Source organism: Streptopelia decaocto (assembly GCF_964273445.1).
Source record: "Streptopelia decaocto genome assembly, chromosome: 1".
Classification (NCBI taxonomy): Eukaryota; Metazoa; Chordata; class Aves; order Columbiformes; family Columbidae; genus Streptopelia; species Streptopelia decaocto.
In genome coordinates, this window is record NC_138663.1 from 21,616,717 (window position 1) to 21,634,797 (window position 18,081).

At 38.5% G+C, this 18,081-nt stretch overlaps 1 protein-coding gene across 1 annotated transcript in view; it reads right to left on the reverse strand.

The window, feature by feature from the left end:
• Positions 1-6,669: 6,669 nt before the first annotated feature.
• Positions 6,670-18,081, reverse strand: part of IL17REL (interleukin 17 receptor E like) — a gene marked incomplete at its 5' end in the record, with an annotated part of 45,504 nt that continues 34,092 nt past the window's right edge. Inside the window, 7 exons of the mRNA XM_082070930.1 lie at positions 6,670-7,612; positions 8,604-8,658; positions 10,982-11,039; positions 12,145-12,204; positions 14,752-14,897; positions 15,235-15,292; positions 15,945-15,992. Of these exons, the coding sequence (XP_081927056.1) occupies positions 7,585-7,612; positions 8,604-8,658; positions 10,982-11,039; positions 12,145-12,204; positions 14,752-14,897; positions 15,235-15,292; positions 15,945-15,992 (453 nt within the window). The 3' untranslated portion in view covers positions 6,670-7,584. The remainder of the gene's footprint in view (positions 7,613-8,603; positions 8,659-10,981; positions 11,040-12,144; positions 12,205-14,751; positions 14,898-15,234; positions 15,293-15,944; positions 15,993-18,081) is intronic.

Below are 18,081 nucleotides of genomic sequence, written 5' to 3' on the forward strand. Positions count from 1 at the left end.
ATCTGAAGACAACGGTGTCTTCTAGTGACAAAAAACCCTGAGGATGAGATAGAGGGCATGGAAAAGGTATCCAGCAATTTAAGAAGAAATATTGATGTAAATTTTTACTGCTGTAGTTAAGCATGTGTTGGTTTCTCAACTGTTCGATATGCTCATAAATTATCTAGGCACTGATATAAAACATGTGCTGATCTTCCTAAGGTATCCAAATTACAAATGGGTTTCATAATAGTGAGCAGCTGGTGATAAAATTGTAGGTGATATTCGGTGCTGATAAATAAAGTGATGTGTGTGGGAAAAAAACAATACAATCTTTACAGCTGCAGAAAACACCATTGATCCCTCCCCACCATCTTCATCCCTGCCATGAAACCGTAACTACATGTAGAATGTGTCCTATGCTTGACCACAGTAACTCTGTAGACTCATGAAAACAAAAACAACCATAATGAATAGATTGCAAAACTTTTCTAAAGCTACTTGACGCGCAGAAACCTATTGTAGTCCATATATGATATAGTCACATACAGCCTGCTCTAGGTAGAAGTGATTTGGACTGGAAGATCAGGACCATGTTCCCTTGAAATCTGACTGTATAAAGAGCACGGAGTTATTATATAACAATGCATGGGCGCCACCATATTTCACAACTTACCGTATGAAGACACAGGTACAGACTGAACATCCTCTGGCTGGGTATTCACTGCAGATTGGCACAGAGTCATATTAACATGCATGGAAGTGTTACCGAAAACTGTCTAATACAAGGGAAGTGTCAGCAGGTGTCTTTTTTTGCCTTCATATTTTGCTTAGTTAAAGTAGTAATAATAAAGCCTCTCTTCTTCTGTCCAGTCTATAAGAAGTGGGGTCTGAACAGAGAATAAAGCTGCATTTTTTTTGTAATATAGTGCTAAACTCTGATCTAGCCATAAGCACTAAGGAGGGAGATCTCAGATTGCTAACAGTTCCATGTTGTCGACAGTTCAGTACTTAGTAATTTCAGTTAAAAGCAGGCATGTAGTTGTCAGCACTATTAGTTATGGAACAGAGAGCAGGATAGAACATCACTAAGCCACTCATGAAACACTCATATATTGAGTACTGTATACAGTTCACATTATTTCCATGTAAAGAACAACTAAATAGACCTGAATTCTTCAGACTGACAAAAAGATCAGGAGGGGATAATGTATAGGTCAATTAAGCATAATGAGCATGAGAAAATAATAAAGAGAAACTGTTCATTGTCCCTTACAGCACAAGAGCTAGAGATAGGTGAATGGCATGGTGGCTGGTGACAGCTTTAAAGCAAAGACAGATACTTCACACATCACCTGCTTAAACTGTGGAGTCCCTTGCCAAAAGACATAGAAGGTTTGAGAAGTTTACATTAGTTAAAAAAAAAAAGAGTTAAATTGCGATAAGAAAAACTCAGAGATTAAAAGAAAAAAAAAAATCCTTTATAAAGTTCTTAAGATATAGACATTGAGGCTGGGGAACACTACCACAAGCTTGTCCTGGCTGTTTGCAGATGTACCTGTTGAAGGCAGAGTACAAGCTAGATGAACCTTTGATTTGACTGAGTACAAACTCTCATATGTCCATATACAATGTCAGGGAAGCTGAATGTGACTGGATAAAAATGTGAAAAATGTAGTGGCGCAGAGAAGCTCTGCTTCCATTGTGCATTGAAATCCTGGCTAACTCATAAAAAATGGTTTTGTGGACAGGCTACACAGTAGAAAATATTTAACTTTTCCTACCTCTGTCTGCGATTCCCTACATTCCCCAGACAGTGTTTTTTGCTTCTTGTTGCTCCTCCACCCCAGTTTTCCAGGTGCCAACCAGGTGGGCTCCAAGAACTGGAGAGAAAAGGCAATGTTGTATGGCAGAAAGGGAATGTGTGCCGCCAGCTCCAGCCTCACCTTCTTTCCCCAGGTTGGACTTGATTTAGAGATGATGTAAAGGGAAGACAGTCGTCCCATCACGTGATACAACATGGTTGAAGGAGGAGCATCTTTGTCACAGGACACAGTTCCAGCAGCTGTGAAAAAAGTAGATACTCCCACAAAATATCAGAACTGCATCCTGCTCTGGCTTATATTGATGGGGACCTAAAGTCAAGCATTTAGGGGAACTAGGAAGGATGGCAGCAAAAGTATGGAAGCTCATAATGGCCTGATCCAGAGGCCATCAAAATTTTTATTTTCTTATTCTTCTATACCATGTATATAATTTGTACTTTCTGGACAAAATCTGTAATTACCCACATTTCAAAGGCTGTTCCACATGTCTCATAGTCTAAAAAGTGCATTGCTTTCCACTTATCTGGAAATGAATCACTGGACTTCACAGGAGAATTAAGAGCTTTTGTGCTTCTGGGAAATGAAGTATGCATATATTGCCAAGTGAAAAATAACGCATAAGAAAAATGGAATCCATATTTGACTGGGATTTGCTCCTAATTGCTACAGTTGACTTACAGATCGGAGGGATTGGGTGGGATAAAGTCTGTTTTCTTCATGAGAATACTACGTGAGCAGTGAACGCTGTTGTTTCTGGCAGGCACAGCAATTGTTGCTGTCAAGAAGTGGTTCACAGGGCAGACAATACTGAAAGAAAGTTTCTTGTGGTTAAGTTCATTCTTCCTCTCCCTTTGTCTCACACTTCCACACACATGCACACACACACCCTTCACAAAAATTCACAACTGTGAGATTAGACATGGGATGGGAATTGTGGTTGTGAACTATATTACAATGAACATTCTTTATGTGACCCTCCCACTTTGCTGGAGTTTTTCAGAATGCCGTTAAATTGACTATTACACTTAAAAGTTTCAGTACAGACCTTAAGATATAAATAAGGGAGTGCTGCTACCCTATATTCTGAGTCCCACACAAACCTGGCTCCAGTGAAGACCTCATGCAAAGGTTCATCATTTCTGTAAGCTGGAACCAAAATCCTGGAGTATTTAATGGAGAAAGAGAAGGAAACCTTGTGAGAATCTAACTCAAATTAGCCTGTAGTGTTTGAGTCTTATAAAATACCAGAGACATAGATGGTGGCTTACTTTCTTCAAACACACTCAGTACTTTTATCTTGTAAAGATGACAGAGTATTGCTAAGTTAGAGTGCAGTCCAACTGCAGTGGAGAGCATCCACTCAGGAATCATCATCCTCTCTCATTTGAGGCAGTGACACAACAGCAGAAATTTTTGTGCAGCTATTTCCCATGATACCAAATGTCTCTGCACCAAGCAGGTCATGACAAGTGATAAACAGCCCTCACGAGTACATTTACGTTATCTTTGTGATCTTTTCCATGGAGTAAATTTTAGTCTGCAGACTAGATTGTACATACACTGTTCCAGGGCTCTTTCAAGAGCAGACTGGCTATATCCACACCCCTGAAGGGAGGGAAAATACCCTGGAGCCTAAGCTGTGCCCATGCTTTGTCTCAGATGGGAAAAGTTGGTTTGCTCCAAACTAAAGTCCTGGAGTGAATTAAAATGTATGTAATGTGGATGATCAGAACCCTGAAGTAAACTGGAACAATACATTTTCACCCTAGGGACTACAAAATGCTTCTTAGAAAAGAAAATAACAAAATATCAGAGAGTTTTGTATTCCCCAAAGACTGAGGGTCATTTCACAATAACTCTTCAGACCCACTTTCCTGAAAGTTGGCCTTGTATCACTTTTAAGTGCCTGATAAGACCTTTGTAGCAACTGGAACACATTTACCTCAGCATCCTGTTGGTGTTTGTCTCTACAAAATATTCCTTTAAGTTAGTTCCAGCTGGCTGTGACTGAAAGGGCTGGCTCCTTGGAGGCATTTCCATAAGGAAAAATAGGAGAAGAGAGAAAAATATAAACTCATTAATAATTTCATTTATTCAAGAACAGATCTCCAAAGCCATTTCTGGACTAGAGAAAGGCAAAGGAGCAAAGCTCTGAACTTCAAGAGCTCTGCTCACAGAAGAAAAGTCAGAAGATTGCTCATCACTGAGGAACTAACACATGCTTCAGCTGTAAAGGAATAGGTTCTTATTTCCCCCTGGCCGTTGTCCGACTTTGGGCATGACACAAAGGCCTAAATCCACCCCAAGGTATCCAATTCAAGAACTTGTGAGGTCTTTTTCATGTGGAGGCCAGATGGAGCTGCAGTGGAACAGCTCCCAGGAATGAAAATTAGCAAACAAAATTAAAAAACAATGCAGTAAGATGGCATCTGAAGGTTTTGCAGCAACATCTGAAGGACATAAAGTCAAGCAGAAGAAAAAGTATTGTTGTAGCACTTCTTTTTGGAAGTGGGGATGATGTCTGGTGAGCTGGCTAGCAACAACTAACCGGTGAACATTCTTCTGGCAGTAGAAGCAAGTGGAGCCTGATCATGTTGGAGCTCACAAATAAAGGTGGGCCATAACACACCCTTAAAGAGCTAGAAATGTGCCCCTAGAAAGAAATTTGAGGGTCACAAAACTCTACAGAAGTCAGCTGCCTGAAAACAGGCCAAAGGAGATTTGTCAGGCTAGATATTTATGACAGTTTTCTTCTCATCATCAACTCATAGAAACTTAAAGGAACATGGGAAGGATGCCTCAGCTTGAATAATTAAAAAAACAGAGTCTCTGAAGGAACCTCAAAAGACGTAGGTCATTAGGTTCAGCTCAGTCTCATACCTTAAATAAGTCATGACAAAAAGAACTGATTTGGTAAACATAGCTCAAATAACACTACAGAACGTATATTCAGAAAAAAAAAAAAAAAAAAAAAGCTGAAGTTTTGTTTATATAGCAAGGTGAGTACAGATGCCAGATTGCTGTCTGTGCTCTGACTTGGCCAGAGCAAGTTATCCTCAATCTGGAAACCACATTAGTGCTGTGGTCAAAATAGTCTATCCTGCCTTTCAGTAAATCTTATTAGTTTAGGCATATTCCCACAAAACTGCAGCAAAGTGACTTCCAGGACTCAGATACACATGAAATGAAATGAAAACCAAATAACTGCAGGTTGTCTCAAAATAGGGTGATTGGACTGGGCCCACAATAAGCAACAAAAGAATGGAGACTCTACAGGATTAGCCAAGTCTACAGGCAATCACACGGTGGGTTTTTGTATTTGACTGTTATTACAGCACGTTTACATGTGTGTTGGTCAATATTGCAAAACTATTGCATAGTTTGGGTCAGAAAAAGAAAACATTTTAGTGGTCAGCAGAGTGAAATTAATACTTTTAGAGTTGGGAAAGATTCTCATACCGTCTTCTTTCAGCATTAGCCTACAAATGTTTTGAATGCCTTTAAAAAAAAAAACAAAACACTTTATATTTGCAGCTGTAATGTCACAAGGACAGTAATGCACCACCTGAGTGGAAGTCCTTCCAGTGCATTACATGTATAGAGTCATCCAGTCACTATTTGAGAGAGCAGGAAGAGCTGATCTCAGGTGGAGCAGGAATTTTATAATCAGAAGAGACAGCGTTTACCTGAAGTGGTGTATCAGAAACAGGAATCTCAAAGGTCAGCTTGGGAGTCAATCAGAAAAGCTACCAGCAGTTTTCTCACTGCACAAATGCAAACAGGTACACCTGAGTCAAAGTATGGAAATACTATTAGGGATTATTTGCAAACATTGTTATAAGCACGAATGTCCTAATGGTAAGGATTCAGACTAAGTTGTCTAGGCTCCCTCTAAAACAAGTATCCAAGCAGAATGAACTAGGTTTGGGACGTACCTGTTTCTCTGCAGTGGCCATCATGGGAGCCTAGGCTACTACCTTTGAATGAATGAACACTTTACTTACAGACATGTCTGCTATGCTCACCATTCAAGCTTTCCTGTGAAGAGCACCAAAGTGATCAGGACCATGGCTGGTCACCTTCTCTTTAGTACTTCCATCACTGCAGCCAACAAGAGAAGAAATACTGCAAAGGATTTAGTGTCTGTGGAGCTGAAACGGGATGCTACCATTGAAAGCATCCAGTTTCAGTACAGCTATTGTTGCTTCAGGACCTCATATAAGCTTGTCATTGGAGGTGGTGTTTTGTCTTAGCTACACTTAGGTTTTCAGATCCTACACACCTGTATAACTTTTTAATTCATTTTCAGTCTGAGGACATATTCAAAAAGTTTATATCTTAAGTCTTTACTGCAAGAAAAAGAACACTGTGCAAATCAACCTTTCCTGCAGAAAATACTTTTCCACTGGAGGAAACTGAAGAGAGTAACGTTATGGTGCTCTCCCAGTTGAATGGCTGAATGTCTTGTTTCTGGCTGCAGCCTGGAGGGCATTAAACAAGAAGCAGATGTCAGAATAGACCAGCACTTCTATTTCACAGCCAAAGCAAGTAACTAAATGCTTTAGGAAAACTGCCTTGCCGCCTCTGCTTTTGGAGCTATAGCTCTGTTTGGAATAAGAATATAGCTAATAGATGTGCCATCTACACAACAAAGCTTTGATATCAAAGGAGCCAAGCAGAATTCATCCTCCTCAGGGCCCCCCAAAACCCTTGTGTTTCAACACAGCAGATATGTCTCTTACACCACATTTGTCTCTTTGAAAGTCTTGAAACAAAAAAGCACATTCAGATGGAAAATATTTTTTATTGATCAACTTCTTGTTCCAGACCCTCACTCCCCACCCATATTCCTGATCCCACATGAGTAATTCCACATGGTTTCAGGATTTGCTATTAATCATCTTTTTGTTGACTTTGTTTCCTTGTTACACAACAGAAACTAAGGATGTTTGACAGGAATATTCAGTGAAATAAAGGCCACATGTTTGATAATCAGTACGGTGCGTAATATTATTCTCAACTGTTGAGTATAAATACTGACATAACGGGAAAAACAAACAAACAAACAAACAAACAAAACACAAACACAAAACAAAATAAACTTCAGTTCTTTCCACTAAACTGTTTCCTTCCAGGCTAGATGGCTAGATTTCCACATGGCAGTTTTAAATAGCTATCAAACCAAAGACATGTACCTCCTCAAACAAACAGGAAAGTTATCTCCAAGTCAAACACAAATGTAAACACAGAAAGCAGTTGTTAGACATATTTAAGGAATATGGTCTGTCATGGTGAGATCATCAGAATGGTATCAGAAAACAAAGGAAATTACAAAGAAAGATAATGTAACAAAGCTGCAAAAACTTCCTCCATTCATTTCTCAAAAACTTTTGCTTGTGGTTTAAAAAAAAAAGGTTACAAATAAGGAAATCTGAAATACTTGTTCTATAGGTACACAAGGTACTATAAAAGTACTCATTTATAGCATATTGTATATAAAATATTAATTTAGAATGAAAACATGAACCTGAGTCTCTAAGTGATCTAAGACATTTTTTGTTTTGAAATACTGGGAAATGAGGAATCATAATCTAGCTTCTTTTGGACATGTTAGAATAGGCTTAATTTGCTAAATTCTTCACTCATGAGAATAATCTCACAGCAATTAGCAGGAACTACTAACATGAGAGATGACCAGTTTGACAAGATTTGCAAGTTACATCAAAATAAAACTTGATGTTGAGAAGATACTAAGGACCTTGAGAATGTGGTGTTAACTTCAGTGCAAGGAATGCACACTCTTCATTCTAGGGGAAAAAAGAGAAGAGTAAAGATTGGCTTTTTTACTCTGAAGTGTGAGAGAGTTCATTGCATTCATATATAGTTGGAGTTAAACAAATCTAACCATTTGTCTACAACTTGTGGACTGTCACAGTCCAAACAGCACTTACATGACAAAATAAACAAAACCAAGATACTTCATTCTGAATGGTATATTCTGACAAGAGAAAAGCCAAAGACTGCCTCAAAGTGAAGATGGTACCCCCTTCTCAACTACATGCCTTGCATAACTTCTGCAAGGCTGTATCTTTTTCCCATCTTTGAACAAGGGTTTTTCAGAGCATCTCTAGTCTCCTTGGAGTTCTACATTGGTCCCACCATTTTAGGTTGCTTCTGAAAGGATATCCTTAAAGGAAGAGCATTTCTAAGAGCTCAGAGTCTACCAAATCGCACATCTGTGGACTGCATTAATTACTGACTTGTTTATAACCTAGGAATAGGTGTTTTGTGAAGGATTGTGGGAATGAAAAGATGCACTGGAACAGCTGAGCAGACACATGGAATGAGTGAGAGCACAGAGGGGACTGAATCTGCCTGCAAATGTCAGGGAGAAAGCACAGGCCACGTGGTAATAATATAAACTTCATGCTCAGTAAATCTGAGATTCTTCCAGAGCTCTTGAAGGTTGTCTTGTTACTTTACAAATGTCTCACTTACACTGGTTATTTGTTTCCCTTCATCCTCTGTCTTCAGCAGAAGGCAGCTTCCTCTGATGCCAGACTGCACCGTGGTGCAACAGAGAGACAGAGAGAGCAAGAAGAGAGAGAGGACAGGAGCAAGAGATGTCTTCAGTGGGGACAAGGAAAAGAGAGAGACAGAAACCTGATATTCCTGCCGCTTAGTACAAAATTCACTCAGACATTGCTTCTGTTCATTAGAGAGAATGACTCCATGTTTTCAGGATTAACAACTCCATCAACTCTCCAAGACATTTTAGACTGTACATTGGATGGATACCTGTGTGTCATGACCTTTGCTGGGTTTCCATCACCATATGCCTGACCACGAAAACCTGAAGAAACAAGTTCAAATGCAGGTTGCCATTTTGTTTTCATTATGGTTCACACATTTATTCTCAAATTAACCGATTTGCATTATTGTGTCATTCAGAACAGAGAAGTTTTGTCTCAAATAGGTGAAACAATGTCTCAGAATGTGTGGCTACGTTAAACAGAATCCAGAAAAGTGGTCAGAGAAAAAAGAAAATTTAGGATTTTCTCCTTTCTAATGCACAACTACAGACAAAAAAAACCACAATGCATTGCAGTATAATACATTCTACATGCCAGAAAACTCTTCTTGCATCTGGGAAGAGAGCAGCCTTCATGATGGTCAGCTACACTGATTTTTTAATAATAGAAACTGTCAGCACTGGAATCCCGGTTTTGAGTAACAAAATACCTGTTAATAATATCATGGCTCTTTTGGACACATTGATGGTGCTTGATACCTTTAACAGTGATAGTTAACAATGTGAAATTTCTATTTTACAAATATGTGTGCAGTATATATTTTCACTATGCCATTATAAGATTATTTCTCAGTTACTTTGACAATTTTTATAATCCAAATTGTCACAAAATATGGACAAATCTTAGGTTTAACATTTCCTTTACATTTATGTGGATTGTTTTTCCTAACATCTTAGGTTCAAACACAATAGCATCCCAGTGTAAGAATTATCGCCTTCAGTGGCATTGCCTTTAAGCAACTTTCATCATCTGATTTCAAAAAGCTAGTGCTTGAGAAAACATTTTTGTTACAGAAAATAAGCATTTAAGAAAATGATAGTCCTTAGTAGTAATGCTTTTACTGTTACATTAGAAGTCTTACACATGGCAAGCAGTTGATGGCTCCTGCTGAGTCAAAAGAACAGAAGAATTACCTAGTTCAGTGTCCCATCTCTGACACTGACTTGTACCATCTGCCTCAGAGGGAGGTTTCAGAACACGCTTCTGGTCAGCTGACAGAGATGGAATTATCCACCCTCTAATGTGGACAGCATTATCCCAAAAATATAAAGTATGGTAGAATCCGTGTACTTAATATCCTTTATACAATAGGCATGCTGATGATGTATTACAGTTCTGATATTCTTGATATGCGCACAGTTTCTCGTATTTTTTTCTGAATCTCCACAGATCAGAACAAAAATTTGTGATAAAAAAGTTCCACATTTAAATCAAATATTGTGCCCAAAAAAGTTCTTTACTCAGTTTTTGGTGTTCTACCATTTCCATTTAATAAGCAGATCCATTCTCTCCTACTATAAGGTAGAAGGGAATTCCCAGACTGCCATCTCTGGAGCCTTTCATTATGTTACATACTTTCATCATACCATTCACATTTGTTAAAAGGAAAGTATGAGTAAGGAAGATGCATCCAGACTACATGAATCACAACACTCTGACTATTTAATTGATTCACCTTGAGTGGGCTTGTTATGAATTTTTAAGTGGAGAAGAAACCTGAACCTGCATTATGCAAGGGCTTGCACAGATAACTATGCTTAAACTACAAATTCAAGCCCCCTCCTTTTTAGTATCAGGCTTCCAAATCTGAAGCTATAGTTAACTGATGGATATTTTTTGACATCAGAGAAAATCTGTCATAGGAATCACGTTTACAATTAACTGGGAGGGGAGGTTGTTTGTGTGGGTGGGTTTGGGGAGGTGTTTTTTGGCAGTGCTCAGGTTGAGCCTTCTCTCAGCTTGACTCCTTCTAGACTTTTTAGTTCTAACCTAGTCCATCCACTCCTGCACTCTTCACCATAAAACCCAGAGCCTTAGTTCACTCTGAACTCATTATCTTCTATAACACCTTACTTACAGGGCTTGGAGATTTCGGAATATTTTGACTCCATGAGTGTATCTGAGTATACCTCAAATTGTAATAACATCTTCACCATACTCCTGCAGCAGAGGGAAGGACTACTGTCCTGTTTGCAGAGGTGGGGAATTAACAGTAGGGCTGTGCTGCAACCACTACCATGATAGCACCATGTGCCTACTTGCCAAGGATTGTTTTTAACTAGTTACCTCATGTACTGACAGCAAGGTAAATATAGGTGTGGCACGCAGAACTTGGCACAGGATGGAAAATTCTCCAAGGAAGAAGCAGCCACACAAGCTGCCCTTGCAGTAGCTAATTAAACAGTAGTTGAGGCACACGAGTCCATTGTCTGTAATGGAAGCTGAGCATATCTATTAAAAGCTCATACACAGATATCCACATTCAGTCAGGTGAATCCCACCTCAGCTCCCCAGCAAAAACACAGTTCACCTGAGATTTTCTCTTCTACACAGTCAAGACCTTTTGTTATCATTCTTACTTACCACAGTGGATATCACAAATCTGCAGTGGAACTGAATAATCTACATCTGTCCTCCAGCCCTTTTAAAAGAAAGAGTTTGGTCTTATTTCCCTTTCAGCAGAACAGTTAGCAAACATTTGTGTTGACAAAATAAAATTGCTTTATTAGTTTGCTTGAGTGACTGAATTTTTTTTTTTTTTTTTTAAATAAATGCATATGGAGACAGCTACTCAGGAGTATACCTAGTGAGTTGCAATCACTTTAAAGTTTCTAAATGATGAAGCTAATCAGCTCTCCCTTTCCTTTCCTTTCCTTTCCTTTCTTTCCTTTCCTTTCCTTCTTTGTGGAGAACTGTATTCTGACAGATAATGTCTTATTTACAAAAGAAACAATTTATGCAGGTAAACTTCAATTTTACCACACAATCTGATTTTTCACTAGGTAAAGAAGAATAACTCTCATTACCCAGAAGGCTCTTGCCAATCTCACTTTCATCATGCCCCTTTCTTCCCAGCAGCAGCAAGTGAAGCTGACAAGGACCTTCCAGGGCAGGTGCTGGAACCTCAACTCCAGCTGTCAGTCTCTCTTGCCCCAGCATCTGCTGAGAACATTAACTCCAGAGAGGAATAAACCTGTCAGCTTCATGCTCATTTTCCATTAATGTTGTCTTAATTAATTTCAGCTACGGAAATAGCAAGCAAAAACGTCAGAAATAATTTGCTCAGCTCTACTTTCAGGAGTGCTAATTCTAGCACACTGTGCACTTGCTCTGCTGTTTGCTGGGTGCCTAACCTTTTCCAGCTAATGTCAATTTTTAAAAAATTCAACTATGATTTACTTGGATCTTTTGATATCTTGGAACTTTTCATTACAAAGGAAAATATAATGACAGATTAACAATTTCCTGATGATATGCCTTTATCTGCCACTGACAAAGCTGCAAGATCATGGAGAGTAACTTCTCTGTTAATTAATCCCAACAAGAGGTGGTGGCAGCACATTAAGCTATAAATAATGCTCTTTGCCAAGTCAATTTGCACAGCGATCAGATTTGGCTGGGAGGAGGAAGCTGTGAGAGTGCCTGCTGGCTTGGTTTTGTTTGGGCTTTGGCTTGGTTTTTTGGTTTTTTTGGTGTGATAATTTGCTTATTTTGTACATAGTAGCTGGCAAAATCAAGACACACACCTGAATGCAAATTGTTGTTCCACACATTTCCCGTGACAAAGCAATTGATACAGAATCTCCCTAATGAAAAGAAAAAGATTGAAAAGTATTATTTTCCAAACCCTGGGATAATGAAAATGCATTGTGTCTCTCCAGCTCTTTGGCTTGTTTGCCAATAATACTACGTGTTCTACTGCATCAGAAAATTAATAAAATGTATATTCATTATGGAACTTTTTTTTATTTTCAGAGATATTCCCAGATCTCAGTGACCATAAGCAGCTGGTGTAGCTGGCAGCAGAGTAAGAGGACTAATGTTCCCGCATTTTATGAAGCATCATAAGGCAGGATACCCTCCCCCTGTGGCTGCTCCCACCATGTTGACCAAAGAGGATCTTCACTTCTTTTTCCTGGTATACATGAGTTGAAGGAATCATCATGTCTTTACAGTTCTTCTGGATTTACCATCACATTGCATGCTGAGAACAAGTTCAGCCTTGGGGTAAAATTGTCCTAAATGACTGTTCTGACACTTAACGTTGGATTGCTTATGGTTTGTCCTCAAAATAATGTTAGCTACTCCACTAACAGCTATTAATCCTATACTGCTTTCTTTAGTGTGGTAAACTCCTAAAATAATTTGGGGCAAACTAGGAGAATATGTCCTTTTTCAGACATGACTGAACAGGGATTACTAGGTAGAGCATGAACATTGGTTTCTGGGAACACAAAGCTAAAACTTGATGAAAACTTTGTGTATATTGTTCGTGATGTTGAGACAGGAACTCTTTGTAATTTATACGGGCTCTCATTCTGTCACAGTAGCAGAGGACATAACAGCTTTGTGCCAGAAGGAAGAAAACAGCGCTTTTTAATGCATCAGTGCCCTTCATGAAACACACACTTCAACACCTGGCTGTGATTTCTTTGTGCCTCCACCATTACCCTTCTCACTGAGCAGTTCACACAGGGAACCTTTAAAACCAGGAAGTCTGAGCTCTGCAGATTTCACGTGAAATAAGCCAGTTGCAGGGAAGTGCCACTGCTACGTGTTCACTGAACAGAGTGTTTGACAACTCTCCTACTGTACAGACCTCCATTTCTGCCAGTAATGCAGCATTTCCCCAGATATCTTGCCCTACTAGGAAAGACTTTTGATAGCAGCACCAATGCCTTCTGTGCTTTGTGTTGATTAGGCGAGCAGTTTTTCCCAGGCCTTTCCCCATGTTTATTCAGCTTTGAGATCTCCTGCAGGAGTAGTTATCATGTTCCATTTAGCATGGCCTCAGCTTGAGCAACAAAGTTCAGAGTTGGGAAACTCTACTTTTAACAGCTGCTATGTTACATTCAGCACCAGAGATGTAATGAAGACCTGAACTGATTCATTAGAAAACAAATTCAGCTTTCACTTTCCACCCCTTTGAGTGTAAGAGCCATCTACTTGTCAGCTACCCCCTGGTATATGCACCCTGCACACTGAAAGCATCAGAGCTACTTGAAAAAGTCACAGGTGCAGCATGTATCTGCATACAGTGGCAAAGAGAGACATTCAGCTGGAATGTATACTAAGAAGGGGGCAGGTGTAGGAGCTACAATGTGCTTGTGTCTTCTAAAGCACATCACTCTGCAGCTGAGTGAAGTCAATGGGCACAGTCAGGAATAACCATAGAAATCACAACATCTGCATTTCTCAATTTACTCAGACTCCATCATATGACATAAACCTGGTCAGTGTATCAGACAGCAGGAGCACACATTTAGGGGTGAATATAAGACCACTGAGAAGCTGGCTGCTGGACCAGCAGGATGCCTTTTAGCATCGTAGTCCTAGTAGCTCCTAGGACCTGTCCTGCTAATATTCTCCTACTTGAAAAACAATGCTATGGCCACTCTTCTGCTCTATGACCTCACTTTCCAGAGGGACCTCTCAGAAGATCACAGGTCAGGCCAACAAGGTAACTCTGACAGCCACAGTGCTGGACTGAAAACGTATGAGATACAGGCTTAGTTGCAAGAAAGGAATGAGGTTCCCCTTTCATGACCAGCTGCTGCCTGAAAAGAAATCTCATCCTCCCATAATATTTTCCCTCTCTGCCCCCACTTTGCTGGAAGTAGTTGTATAGTCATACAGTCAGCTGACTCAAAAAGCTAATTTGGCTGAAAACTTACCTTTTTTGTGTGTTGAGTTTGTTTCAGCAGCTGTGAGATTTAGAGTGGCTGAAGATCATCATGGATTTTATGCCTCAAGTGTTACATGTCATGATGTGAGATTTGCCAGGTCAGTTGGATCAGTGACCCATATATGAAATACTAATAGTAACATTTGCTACACACATAAAACAAATACTACACCACAAAAATGATGTTAAATGAATATTAAGGTTCCACTCAATAGTCACTTCCTTGGATGTGACTCATTTGACTTCAAGATCTTTATTCATTTCTCACTTCAGCGTGAGATCAGAATTAGAACTACATGCTTAAAAACTTTTCCAGTAATTGTTCCAGTATGTACATGGAAGGCTTCATTAATGCTTTCAAGCTGCAGAGTGGTAAATGGGATCATAAATGAATGTGGTTAGGTATGTTTAAAAGTCTTACAATGTTTAAGAAATAATATATACAAACCACGGAGACTGAATGGTGCATCCCGATAGATTCACACGAGGCCAGCTGCGTCCTGTTACACACAAGCACCGAGAACTGTGCCTTGGTTTGGGATGTGAAGAAAACTTGTATTTGTTCTGCAACTGCAGCAGCTCTCATTTTCCAAGCTGATATTAGGGGAAAAGACTTACTTTTAGATGTACAAGGTTCATGTATAATATACTCAATTTTTATATCTAAAATAAAAGCCTCTTTCATTAGTTAACTGCCATCAAATGATATGCAAGTAATTATTTTGATTCCCACTATTAATTTTTATACTCATAAATACTTGATCTACTGGGGATACATAGAAATATTAAGCTGTCAAATCTCTTTGCTATAATTTACAAGCTACAGTGATGTGAACATATCTCACTTGCTTAATGGAGAAGGCTCATATTTAGTGACTGATTTAAATGTTTTTCACAATTTAATATTATGTAATTAAAAAAAAATATTTACCTGGAAATTCTCCATGAGCAAATGGACATTTAACCCAGGAGCCTTGCTTAGTTGTAAACTGAAAGCAGAGAAATCAGTTAGGAAACTGAATTTTCAGTTTCAGTCTGTGGCTACAGATTTAACTAGAGATGATCAGTGCATTCCAGAAAGTTGTAGAAGATGAATTCACAGCTTTCCTGCTCTATAGTATCTTCCAACCCTAGATTTGAATTAGGTCCCCCAATTCTTCAAGTATTATTACACATACTTATTTTACAGAAACATGTAGTTCCATTGACTTAAAGTAATCTAAAATAAAACAATAATATGCCTTTATTAACCTTATGTGGCATTTTTTTCTCAACTAGAATAATAGAAGGTACTCTGGTAAATGTAGTGTACAAATATTTTCTATTATCAAATATTAACATGGAAAAAATTATACACTGAGTGCATGCTTCAGAGTTTGCATAGACCTAAAACATTTTTCCTGCTTTTCTTAAGCAGAGAAAACAGAGGGGAAAATTTGACCTGTGTTCTACCTATCACTGCTGCTGCACTTCCAAGGAACCTCCTTTTTATCTAATCTTTCACATTTCCTTCATTCTTACTTCCCATTTATCAGAGCTATGAAACAAAGTATTGATCCTAAAGAACATTAGCAACTCATTTTTTTTAGAGCTGACAGAAAGAGGGCAGTTAATAGGTGTTTTAAAAAGAAATACTTTTACCTTCATGCAAAGTCTTGGGTGAGTGTCCACACGAGAATATTTAACCTGCTTGAAAAGAAAGCACTCAGCGTTAGCTAGTTTTATTAACTAGTTCCACAAAATCAATTACCTAAAATTTTCATTTTTAGATTACTGAGATAGGAACTGGTTTGTTTACATCATAAATATCACAGGAAGTTAATCACATAAAATAGTAAGAGTAGAAATAATGCTACTTTGGATTACTGAATAATTTGCTTCTTTTTCTATGTAACATATTTTTTATAGTCAGTCTGGCCCACTAGAGGTAAAGTAACTGATTCTATGGTGGCTCGTGTGCAAAATTCTGATTACACAGTCGTCTTGTTTCAGTCCCTTATTTTTCATCAATGACTCAGCAGAACATTTAAACATACACCTAAAACTGTTGTTCCACCTTCAGTTCAGAATTTTTTCAATTTTCCATATCCCTATTCCAGAAAATACTTAAATATAAACTGAATTTTAGACATCCACTAAGTGACCTACAAATTGTTTATTTCTTGATTAACAACTGTTTACCCACCAAATGCTTCACCATAATAAGCCTTGTCTCATGTAAAGAATTAGTACCCAAAGAAGCACTCTTACTTAAATAAACACTGTTGCTCAGGTGACTGAGCACAACACACGGTATTGTGACCAGAGTAACACCTCTTTCCTGTAACTTTTTGGAGAAGAATATAATAGATGTCATCAGATATGTCTACAATAGGGTCACAGAAGACCGTTCTGTAAGAGTCCACTCAGATATGGAGACAGCCTTGCCATCAACAGAGAAAGTCTCAGCCTAATTACAGAGAAGTGTTATATATAATAGCTTTAAGGCCTAAATCAGCACACGTGCATAGTATTAGAGTGTGAGGCATTGTGTGGATTTACTGGGGAAGCTGGCACTACCTGAGAAATCTCTGCAGTAGTCTCCAGCACACTATAGAGATGTTCTTTGGGAGTACAATAAATGCACCAAATTCAATACCAGACCTTGTAGGATTAATTAGAAAAAAAGGGAAAAATAATTCATTCCATTAATATTAATATGCAGTCATTAAATGCAATGAGTAAATACAACAAAGCACTCATTGTCTGTAATAAACTAACTTTGGATTGTGTTCTGGGTAATATGGCCGTTACCAGCCAAACCTCATTTTAGCTTTTTTAGGCTTTTTTTTTCCCTGCAAGCAATGAGTTATTCTTCTTGTCAGTAGATGACAAATCCCACAGGGGCTGCTCGCATGTGTAAAATTAAATATATTTGGTTTTGCAATATCAAAGCTTTGTTGTAACCCATTAAATGGTGAATCTGAACAACCACTAAACACTTGGCCAGAAGGTCCTAATCAAAAAAGGCATTCAACTGTCTTGAGTCAGCCCTTCCCAAATCATGTCGTCAGAATACTACTCATAAAGTTTCAAAAATTAAGAATTTGTATTTCATTTTATTTGCCTTTTCTGTTGTTACCTCAAATTTACTGACTTCTCTCCACTATCAGGAAAGCCTGAAACCTACATTTTAGGATGAAAGCCAGAATTCTAACCAGCCTTATGAATCCAGTGCATTCAGCATCATGAGACTTCAGATGAAGTATCAAGCAGTTCAACATACATCGATTAAAACCCTTTTCAACTTTAGAATGCAAGTGCTGGAAGAACTGAGGATCTGAGGAAACCCATAATTTCAAGACATGAGACCAGGCTGATAAAGGCACTTCAAAGAGATTTAGATGGAGTACAAGACAATTGTGCCCCACCAAGGTACCCCTATGTCTCCAGTAAGATTTAAAGAGATGTAGCTTCATCTCACATTTTATGTGTCTAAATGTTAAATATCCAAATCTTATCTAATGACAATAGACTCTTGTCATAGTCAGTGAAGAGAAAGAGGTGCCTTCAGAGAGAATTTCCTCTGACTTTTCTTATATGCCTATCTTCATATGAAAGGAGTTGCCCTCACCATATATCTGTTTTACTTACTTTAAAGAAAATCTGACACAAATAGCATAGACTTGAACACCTCTCTGTTAGACAGCAAAGTCAGGGCAGATGAATTATGCCTTTACTACAAATGAAAAGCAGACCCTATTTACCCCAAAGAATTTAGCAAACATTACTAGCTTCA